The sequence below is a fragment of the Phoenix dactylifera genome, chromosome 11 (genome assembly GCF_051530095.1).
Source record: "Phoenix dactylifera cultivar Ajwa chromosome 11, Ajwa_hap1_PhDact_Kaust_v1.1, whole genome shotgun sequence".
Taxonomy (NCBI): Eukaryota; Viridiplantae; Streptophyta; class Magnoliopsida; order Arecales; family Arecaceae; genus Phoenix; species Phoenix dactylifera.
In genome coordinates this window covers 9,154,180-9,165,548 of record NC_143200.1, presented here as the reverse complement: position 1 = coordinate 9,165,548, position 11,369 = coordinate 9,154,180, and the positions used below count along the sequence as shown (strand labels likewise).

Sequence of the window (11,369 nt, the reverse complement as noted above, 5' to 3'; positions counted from 1 at the left end):
ATAGTATCGGTAACTCCTCAACTAATAAAAGAAATAAAGTAATAACTCAAGCCTCCTAAACAATTTCTAAACTAAATAAAATAAGAAAAGACAACTAAATGCTAGGGTTGGCTAATCAAATTGTCCTTAGGATGAAATTTGGATCTCTATTTAATACATGCCTGTTTTGTATCCAAGCCGGGGTGAAAGTGGATTGGATAATGTTCATCCGAATTTCTTCTTATATCTGAAACTATCTAGATATTGATAGAAATTTGAGCATTCAACTAATATCCGTATACATAGCCATATCTATATATATAAAAAAAGATATAAATATAGTTAAACAACTATCAAATATGTATCCGAATATCCGATTTTTTTTATGACCCTATTTAATTTTATATAGCACTGATGAATTTTTAAGAAGAATAAATTACTATATTAACATGCTATTAACTTGATTTATCATCTACTTAGTAATATCTTGATTCTGTGGTCATCAAATTTAATTATTTGATTTATATTCATATTTATATCTATATTTATATCCATACTTTTGGCATGCCATTTGTATCCATATCCATGAGAACAAATATGGATATGAATTTTTACATCTAACTAACATCTGATCCATATTTATATTCACCAAACAAAATAAATATAGATATGGATATACTAGTATCTCTGTATCCAATTTCAGCCATATATCTATGGTATGGATGTAGACCCAAGATCCCTTTTTGGTTGATAGATTGCTCGTCAAGTTCGCTTCCTTTGTCCAAAACAAGAAGCCAATCACACCTTTTGAAGTTTGACATGTTGCAAGAAGCAAATATTGTAGCTTTTTCCCATCGGGTGAGTTCACCTTCAAGCTCTATAAACCTTTCCTCCTAGATATTGACCTCGTCATGTAGGGGAAGGACCTAACAAGCCACTTCCCTCAAGTTAAAAATTCCACTAGGAATGTTCTTGTACTTTGGTTTGTCAAAGCTCCATTAGCACAAACTTCATCTTAAGATCATCATGCTAAACGGAGTAAGTGTTGTCATGTCCATCAAGTTGTATCCTTTGATCCTAAACCTCAAACAGCAAGAAGTATATGACAACCTTTGACTAGAAGAACATCACACTATACATCAATCAGGCCATGGTTTGTCAAAGAATCGCATCCTTTGGCCAGTCCTTGGTAATCAGAGAAAAATCAACATAAGATAGTTTTCAGCAGTTTTTTAGGCCTTTATTTAGTTTATTTTGCTCATTTTTAGCTACAGTATTTTGAGATTGTGATACATAAATGTTATTGAAAATAAAAATGGCCCAATTCCTTCTTACTTCCACCCTTCTTCGTACACTCTTCTTATATTATCTCCTCCTCTTTTTTCTCTTCTTACGATCTGGATTAGATCCAGCACGACCATGTTGGACCTCCATTACCACACGCCCGTTGGAAAGTCAAGTTAGTTCCATCAACTTCCTCTCACAATGGGTTGGGTTCTCAAAAGGAAAGTGTCGTCTCCTTGTTTCTTAGAGACAACCAAAAAAAATAAAGAGGAGAAAAAAGGGGTAAGCGTTCGCATTTATCCTTAATCATTAAAAATACAGTTCCCCAAATTGGATTTTACGATTTAAAGAAAAAAATCAATGTGTCTTAAATCAGGCCTAATCCGACGCGATCATTGATCCAAAATTCTTGACCCAATTGATCCAAAATGCCTAGCTCGTCCAAAAACTTCCAGAAGATCCTAATGACGAATTCAGACCTGTTACTTGAAAAAAAAAAAAAAAAAAAAATCAGGCGAGAATCATGCCATTCTGGGCGCAAACTTGGGATCAGAAGTTGGACCAAGACTTCAGGCCAAACCCCTCAAACTTATACGGGGACCATTGGGACATGCAACTGACTGCAAAACTCTGCACACCTCTGAACAGATTATGACCACCTTCTCACAAAGCTTTTAAAGGAAACAACATTAAAAACGGAGGACAAACACACGGGGACGCAGAAATTTGCCGCTTCCGAAACAGAGGGCCTAATAACTGATGATAAACTCTGCCGATGATGAGACTGGTTGAGCTTGCACGCTAGTGCTTTCAGAAAATGTCCAAATATAATGGCAGTATGAATAAAAAGCAACAGGTTGAAATGGATTAATTATAAAAAATTAAAAAGATCCTTCTGCAATTCATCAACTCAATCCAGGAAACAGGTGAATCTCTAAATGGCATGGCCGAAGGAACTAGCTGCGGTCCTTCCATTACAACAAAACGGCTGCTTTTCTCAACAAGTTGCAGAAAAGAAAACAGAGAGAAACTAATGATAGCTTAGAAGACGGGAAAAAAAATTCTAGACTTTGCAACCTTTATGAAGCTGGGGTCTCGTTGGCTTTAGTTTCATCAGCAGCTGCTTCAAATGTCTCTCCTGCCACAAGTTCAGGGACATCATCATCGTCATTGTCCACAATGTTGGCACCAGCAGCAGGTGGTGCCTGCTTCTGGAACTGTTCAGCAAGCCGCCTCAGATTGTCTAAGTTATCAGGACCTGAAACAGAGACATGAAAGTTCAGCAACCATCGCTGGAAGACTCTGTGGAATGTCTCTATTATGACCATTTTACAACAGCGACAACCAAACATACTGAGTTTTCTTCTTTTTTTATACACTGAAAGAAAGCGACCTAGGCAACTAACTCTTATCCTCATTTTTTTCATTTTTCGGATAGTTAGTCCCACTCAAAGAATTAACACATCCAACATAGCGAACCCAACAAAAAGACAAACTGAAAATGGATGTTGCCCTTCAGCAAACAATAAAATGTGTCACTATGGAATATAAGCAATTGCAAACTAGCAAACATATAAAATTTTGGGGGGGAGAATTGGTTATTAAAAAAAACAATCAGATATACATAAAAGCAAAAGTTAATCAAAATTTAAAAGTAGATTTTTCTAAATGAGTAAATGCATCAGGCAAGACAAAACTATCATAAGTTGATGAGAGATCAAAATGGTTACGAAAACAGATGACAGATGATTTCATGAACAGGTATAAATAACTAGCACTCTGAATGTCAAAAAGACAAGATTTACTGAAAATGAATACATAAAGCAAGACCCTAAGGCAATGAACTTACCTAGTTGATTGATGATCCCTGGAAGCAGATCCTGAAGTTCTGTAGCAGACAATTTCATATATGAGAAAGGGATCAAGAGAAGAAATTGCAAACAAAGGCAAATAGGGAGAAATTATTTAAAAAAAGAAAAAGGAATTTTAATTCCATCAAATTTGTGCAAACAAAGAAAGAGTAAAAGCCTGATTCAAAGAGAGTTAAACAATATCAAGCTAGCCGTCCTGTGACAACATACAGATCCTTGATTTAATGACCAAAGTTAAAGTTCCACATATTTCAAAGGGAATGGTTACTAAATTAAAAAAAATCAATTAATTTTCTATATTTTGATATTCATGATATATTCTAATAAGAAATGACAGTACTTCTCGTCTGTGGAGAACCGCTGACAACCCACGTATTGGCTGCAATGGAAGCTTGCACTGAGAGAGAAACAACCGAATTAGTAAACCGAAAGCTATAAATGATTTCTTCCCATAAGATTTCTCTCTCTGGTTACATCATGCGTTTTTGTACCTTTGGGGTTCAAAAACTGGATAACATGATCATCTTTGAAAATATTCACTTCTTCTATAGCAGGGATCACATTCACCCCTATTCTCTTTAAAGTACTCTGAAGCCTTTTGTCATCTGTTGTTGTTGTTTTGTGAACCGCCTTCTTCTTCCTGATTGAGGGACAAGATGGAAACATAAACAAATATATTTGAAGACAAAATATTTTATGATCCTTGACAAAAAGGCTTACTGGATTTTAAACCTCGAAACTTAGTATGTACTATGTATCGTATTCATTTAACATTAACATGTGAAACAAATGCCACAAAATGCACAGATACTCATGACACTATTTTTATTTCCTTGGCTACTAAATGTAATTTGATGTTAATCTACAAAAAAATTACACAAAAAATCTACTCCACTCTCATAAGATGTCATTCTTTAAATCCAAACACCTATTAGAAAGCCTGAACAATGTTGTTTGAAATATAATCATTTTCTCCTGAAGAGCACATCCCCAACCAAGAATCCCCAAAGTTTGTCATCATATCTCAATATCATGTATCTATTATTTAGTTTAATGTTTTAGCTCTCAAAAGCTTTTAAGCACCTCTGCAAGCATTTCAGCAATACTCACATCTTTGCATTGTAATATGACGAAAAAAAAGAAGAAAATGTTCAGAACCTGCGCACGCTACCCTTTCCACCAGTGCGAACAGCACCAGCCATCTTCATGAGCCTATCCCTATCCATCTGCTTGAGATAAAATAATAAATGTCAACAATGCAGAGTATCTGTAGCTGCTTTCATGTTTCAAAGAATAGTAACTATTACAGGAACAAGTAGCACAGTTTACAAAAGACTCAAAATGAAGAAAGAAAATTATTGACACAAGATATAATCCATAATTCCAGATAATAGACACAATAAAGTACAAAAAGCTAAGAGATGGATCAGTAAAGGCTGCTTGTTGTCAATGTGACCATATTATGTTTAAGCTAGCTTTAAAATATGAAATATGCAAAAGAAAATTATAAATTACCTTGAGAATGCAATAACTAGAACCAGATGAAGAAAGATCTCCATTCTTGGTCAAAAAGACTAGTCCAGAGTTCTAGATTGTAAACCGCATATAATAGGAGAACACTAAAGAGCACTGAATATCAACAATTTAATGAAAACCCATGCACAAAAATATACTGGTCAATTTAAACAACTTCAGCTAGTGAGGATGCTCCAATTGTTATCAAGATCTTACAGTCAATGATAAGGATTTCACAATCTGGAGCTGATCCAGGGCAAAGAATATCATAAAATCCAAATACATACAGAAGATCATAAGGTCCAACATAAGAGTATTATTAGAATGTTAAAAAATTGTAAAAAAACATTTTTTATGGTTCATTAGATGTCTTTTTTTAATTCACTTATGTATCACCAATAACCCCCTTCCATATAAAATTAGCAATATCATTAGGAGGCAGCTCTCATGGAAATATTGCTCCAAGGGCCAATGTCTTCACAGCTTTTATTGGTCAAATTAGAATACGATATGGGCCTAATTGTATGCAGATATATTAAACTGTATGTTATGCTTATTTCACTAGACATGTTAAAATGCATGCAGATTTTGGTGGAAATAAGACATTCTATTGCTTTTTCAGTCATTCATCTAATCAACAATTGACACCTGTTTCCAAATATTTATAAATTTTATTACAATATTTTTGAATGATTTTGATAAGTACCTATTTTAATGGACAAATCAAAAAGAATCTTAAGATTTGCTACCAGATCCCTGAAGTTGTCTCCCTCTTTGTACTTTACAACTCAATCCTTACCATGAAAAGATTGTTTCACATTAGATTTGATATTTATCGACAGTGCAATTACTCTAGGCAAGATTAGGTCCAACTAAATATTTTCAGGATCAAGGAAGGCGAGTATAGAAGAACCCATAAATACAAGTTATTCAAAGTGTTACTTTGCCTAACTAGAGATGAGACAGTGCCAACCCATTCTTACCACAGGGCAGAATAACTCAAACAAAATAAATAGCAAATGCCAAATACAGTCAACAAAGTGACTTGTTCGAAAGACCAAACAAGAGAAAATTCATAGCCCTTCCTACAAGAAATATTTTCATTTATACCTTATCAGTTATCAACATAAATAACAAAGCACATCAAGTGAATGCCCTGTAGTCTCAATTTCAATCCATGAAATGATAATAATCCAGCAATGGACAAGACAGTCATTGTGTTTTGACAACATGTATTTAGTTAAAGAGCATAGTGCTTGGTAATCAGAGAACATCATCAGACAACAATCACAATGGTTTCCCTGAAAACTTTTAAAAATTGAGGAACTGTGGTAAATCTATCTAGAATTCATGACAAGCACAAACTTTTCCAACCATAGAAGCCTCGTAGTAGTATTCTCTAGATGCTCCAGTTTTACAAAAAATCTAAATAGCCTGACATTTTTGAACTCTAGAAAATGACATGACACAACAAGAAACTCCAAAACTGGAGTGCCAAACTTTTGCTGCAAGCGACAGCACCTAGCAAGCCTACTTTGGAACATCATGTTAAAGAACACCTCATCACTATTGATGATACTGTAGTCCTCACCTATTAGGCTGAAGTGTTGGGACTTTTGTAGCGAAGTGTCACATATAATTTTTCTCTTTCATTTATGTCATTATGGCATGCATGTAAGTTTTCCTTATCTTTAATAAAAAGCGCCATCAGTTAGCTTTCACGAGCCATCAGTATATTTATCATGCTCATTATTTTTTACGTATTGTACCACATGGAAGTGTCCCATTCTGAGATCTCTGGAGATCTAAGTGTCAAGCACTTGAGGACGCTTGAAGCACCAAGTGTCAACATGACAGTGACACAACCAACGAAAACCAAAGAAACAACCAAAACTTTTAGTGATAAATGTGGAAAAACTAAACTTCTGCTATGAAAATAAGGCCCATCCTTTTGCTTATATTAGCATCATACTAAACAAACAATTCATGAAAGAAACTAAGCAATCAGCATCTTTCTCATGAAAATTTAACAAAACCCACAATATTCATATTTCAGTTATGTGGACAACTAAAGAATCTGTATATCACGAGTCCCTCAAATACAGACCCATATACCTAGAAGGACCAAGTTATACTCTCATCAAAATGTTCATGACATTATACTGTAGTAGAGAGGCAAATATGGATTATTGGCTGCCGCTGATCACAAAATTGAACTTCCTTATAGTCCACCTTCCTTCTTTAGGTTCACTTTTCATGCAATAAACCAAGTTCCTACCAAAGGTTACTAAAAATGTCTAAACAGCTCTTCAGTCACCTATGCTCCGAATTATGTAATATAATATATCCAACCATTATAGAAAACAAGCCATAGTACGTCCACTTAGCAGTACTATATGATTTCTGAAGATAACTTTGACAACTTGAAAAGACATGTAGAGTAATTTGTTTATGACATTTCATCAAACCACATCTATGAGAATGTTAAATTCTTTATTTTTCACTATTCTGAACAACCCTTACACATTCTGCTGGCAGGTTGATTAGCAAACAATATTAAGCCTATTAAGAGATGCACACTTACTATAAATGTAAACTTTGATTTTTCACAAGTCCCTTGAACCTCAGATTAGTAAATATAAGTGAGGTCCCACAAATTGGTTGCGGATCTGTCTGCCAATACAATGAGCTATGAGCTCAAACCGAACCAAATGATATTTGATAATAAAATTTAAGATTAGCAACACATTTAGTGATTGTTCGAAAAGAAAATAAATGTTAGGATTCTCAGAAATAATATAAGGGCCCTAAAGTAAAGAAACCAAATCCTAATGAGAACAATTACTTAGCCCAATAATTTAATCTCATGATGGCATCAACACTATTACAATTTGACCACGATCAGATGATGGCGCAGTCCAATAAAAATTATAATCTTCCATTACATTTAAACAATAAACTAATAATGTCATGTCAGGGAACTTCCCAGGAGAACATAGTTTTACTTTGATAGATATTGTTAGCATTACTTGCTAACAAAATGAGCTTTGTTACTTCAGTTTCACCAAGCGTAAGGTTTGTTCTAGAAAACAATTTGATTTAATCCTTAATTACATCTCAAGAACTTTGCAAGTTATACCGAGTGATTGACATCACTACTGCTCACTTAGTTGGAGATAAGAAAGATTTGGGAGGAAATTATGTCCATGCAGCAGCAGAAACTTTTACTTCCATTGAGGGCCTGCATTCACTTTGCAGTGGACTTTAACATTCAGGGCTGGGGATAATAGCAATTTTAATAAGCTCGAAGACCCGCTTGAATCTCAAAGCTGACCCCATAGAACTACTCAGAACAACAGCTTACATCCAGAATAATATATGGATCAAAGAACCTGAAGATATCTCTTTTATATTATCTAATTGATGACATAATAACCCCAAAATTTGTCAATAGAAATCGAAGCTACAGTAGCTTTATTATAAATATAATAAGTATGTCAACATTCAGTAATAGACAGATGGACATAGAGCATTGCATCTCAATAAACACGAAAATTAAGGCACATAACTATTCTACTTAACAAGTGGCGCACCCTAAGGCGCTATAGAAAGTAGACCTGGCATCTATGAATGGCATATCTTCTTTTAATTTCTTTTCTTGTTTCTGTAAAGCATGCAACATCACAAAGCCCTGTTCAGAAAACAAATTGTTTAAAGGGTACAAAGAAGTATTTTAGTAAATCTTCCCCAGAGAGGTCCTTTTAGTAAATCTATCCACCCAACCATTCATTCACCCAGCTGCACTGAAACTACACCAGACTGGCTGAATACCCGATAACAAATGACTAGGGTTGTAATAAAGCCAGGCTTGATCAAGCTTGGGACTGACCAAGCTGGGTTTGAAATTAATTTCAAGCTTGCACTCTGGGATAAAGCTAGAAATAACACATGACTAGGGGTGTAATCAAGCCAAGCTTGATCTTGGGACTGATCAAGCTTGGTTTGAAATTAATTCAAGCTAGCACTCCCACATCAAGCTTGATTTATTTACCATTATTGTGAGCTCAATTCGAGCTGAGCAGTGCACAAGGCTACTCGTCAGCTTGGTAATCCTTAATCAAGCTCAAATCAACTAGCGTTTAAATGAAATTTGGTTCAAGCATAAATGAAAACTCAATTTTTGAAGCTTAGTTTAAGGTTTGGTTCAGACCTATATCAATGTTTAATTGATCCAGAGAATAAAAAGATGCAACAATTAAAACCTAAATCCAATAATTCATTATGTATAAAATATATTTATATAACTTGAGTATATTCAAGCCTCATGAAGCCAACCTGATTGCGTCAGGTCAATTTTTAGCTCAGCTTGAAATTAACTTTGAGCCTATATTCCTGATTCAAGCTTGATTCGTTTAGCTTCAAAGTGAGCTGGATTAGAGCTCTTCTCATGCCAAGCCCGAGCAAAGCTCAAGCTGCTCAGTTCGTACAACACCCCAACACATGACACGAAACAGGCAGTTGGGATGCCTCTTAACAGCCACAAACATTTTACAGCCGTCCTGCACTTATGGCTATTGTACAACAGCCCAGAAGGTCATCCGTTCTCTTAGAAATTTCCTTGAACACCGAATGGACGCAAATGCATCTCGTACGAAACCCAGTGCCAAAACTCTCTCTCTCTCTCTCGAAACCCAGTGCCAAAACTCTCTCTCTCTCTCTCTCTCTCTCTCTCTCTCTCTCTCAACCTACCACCCCCCCCCTCCCCAGCATGATTCATGATGCAGGCGAAGCAACCCAGTAAATTAGATCTAATAAAACAAGCATTAAAGATACCCTCTTTTGCATTAGCTCACCAGACCACTTCCCAAACTTTAAAGCAAGAAAATCTCAAGACCATAGCACCCAGAAAAGAGGCAGCAATCTACTCATCAATATGCTACTACACTAGAAAAGAAAAAATATTTCATAAATTCGAACCCCGCTAAAATCTTTTCTCGGTTTTCCTTAGCCGAAACACATGAAGAAACCATAAGAAGGAGAAAAAACATTTCTAAGATCTAACGTCATCGTAAGTCTCGAGCGACAGATCCAACTACTGAAGTAAATATACGAAAGAAGAGATGAAATTAAAGGAACAAAAACAGCACAAATACCACAAAATCGAATCGATTTCATCTCATCTCGAGCCATAGATATGGATAAACAAGTCATTACATAAAACCAAACCACCGGAGAAATCCGGGAGAAGGAGAAGGGAAGGAAGGAATCTTACGCTGATAGACCGGAGCGACTCAAAGAAGAGAAGGTAGAGGGCAAATGGGAGGGAGGAGACCTTTGGGGCCGCTAGGGTTTCGGCTTCTCAGCAGGCAAGTGAGGGGAAATGTGCTTTAGACCTTATATATTGCTGAAATGGCTAACGTGGCGGCGCTTGGTCGCAAGCAATCCACAACCCTATTTTGCAGCTAGCAGCACTCGCCCTCGCCCAGCCCGGATCGGCCGAACCCTGATTGGGTTCATGAAAAATATTTTGCTTCCATTGAGTCTCTCATGCTGGTAATGATCACGTTTAACCTAAATCTAACCCGGCATATTCTAAAGCAGGCTTGCCCAGATACAGGTTCCAGTCCAATGTAAGATAAAAGAGAAGCCACAAGAAAGGCTAGAAATCGAATGAATAGAACGGGAGAAGAATTAAAAAAAGATGTCTACCAAAATGCTACCATTAATATCATTTACAACGATCTGAACAATCTTGAATTATCTACTCTATGCCACTGAGGCGGTAGCTCAGTGGAACTGCGCCTTACTTTCAACCAAGTGGTTCCGAGTTCGAAACACACGGGCATCGACTAAATTGTGGAGACTGGATGCTCCCTACTCGGACACGTGGTCTGGGAGGGCTTATTGGTCCGCTGATAACGTCGGTGGTGCTAGATGTGACGTACTTATACGGAGGATAACTATGTCGGAGCCCAGATGAGTAATGAGCCGGGCCCACAGGTGAGGAGGGTATGAGTAAAAACCGGCCGGCGTGCCCAACACACGGTCATTTTTGCCCGCATCGAATATTCTCCTGGCGGGGTGGAGGTTGCTACGCGAGGGTGGGCTTGTCCCTTCCTCCTCCCTTCCTCTTTTTTTTAGCAAAAAAAAAATATCTACTCTATGGAAACGAATAAATACCTTTGACCGATAGGAGGAGACCTAATGTCCCAAAAGTTCGTTTGGTTAGGGTATGTTAGATTACACCATAATCTGACGATTCTTCGAGATCAATTATCTAGGCAAATAATTACAAAAAAGAAAAAATATTACTATATTTGGTTGGTAAAAAATTACTCCAAAAAATAACATCAAAAAATATTACTATATTTTGGTTGGAGATAATTTTATATAGGAATACTCCTAAATTTCTAGCAATGATCTTGATAAATAATTCAAGTAATTTTTTTTTTGTCTATTTTATTCGTTAGCCATTTATGGCCTATTTACATGAAGACGGTCAATATGGACTATTTTAAATATTAAAATATATTTACAAGCGCAAATAAATACTTTTAAATTAACTATAGTTATATTATAAAAGATAATTTTCTTTTAGATAAAATTTTACATATTTTTGGTATATTAATAAATATATTAATTATTAATTTATAAATATATTTACCAAGAAATCCCATGTCAAAACTTTGAAATATTAGCAATCACTTATTAATTATTTAA

The 11,369-nt window shown here is 35.8% G+C and overlaps 1 protein-coding gene across 1 annotated transcript; it reads right to left on the bottom strand.

Moving 5' to 3' along the window:
* Positions 1–2,106: 2,106 nt before the first annotated feature.
* LOC103721486 (basic transcription factor 3-like) lies at positions 2,107–10,059 on the bottom strand. The gene is made up of 6 exons (XM_008811726.5): positions 9,922–10,059; positions 4,293–4,360; positions 3,626–3,774; positions 3,475–3,531; positions 3,113–3,151; positions 2,107–2,521 (listed from the first exon to the last, which is right to left on the bottom strand). The coding sequence occupies exons 2-6, from the start codon at positions 4,358–4,360 to the stop codon at positions 2,343–2,345; spliced, it is 492 nt and encodes a 163-aa protein (XP_008809948.1). The 5' UTR covers positions 9,922–10,059; the 3' UTR covers positions 2,107–2,342.
* Between the last annotated feature and the right edge of the window lie 1,310 nt (positions 10,060–11,369).

Bases quoted from the DNA above. Each gene is read 5' to 3' on its own strand.
- LOC103721486 (XM_008811726.5), bottom strand. From the start codon at position 4,360: ATGGATAGGGATAGGCTCATGAAGATGGCTGGTGCTGTTCGCACTGGT. The intron at 3,775-4,292 runs GTTCTGAACATT...TCCCTCAATCAG, and splicing joins GGAAAGGGTAGCGTGCGCAG to GAAGAAGAAGGCGGTTCACA. The intron at 3,152-3,474 runs GTACTGTCATTT...TGTCTGCTACAG, and splicing joins CGGTTCTCCACAGACGAGAA to AACTTCAGGATCTGCTTCCA.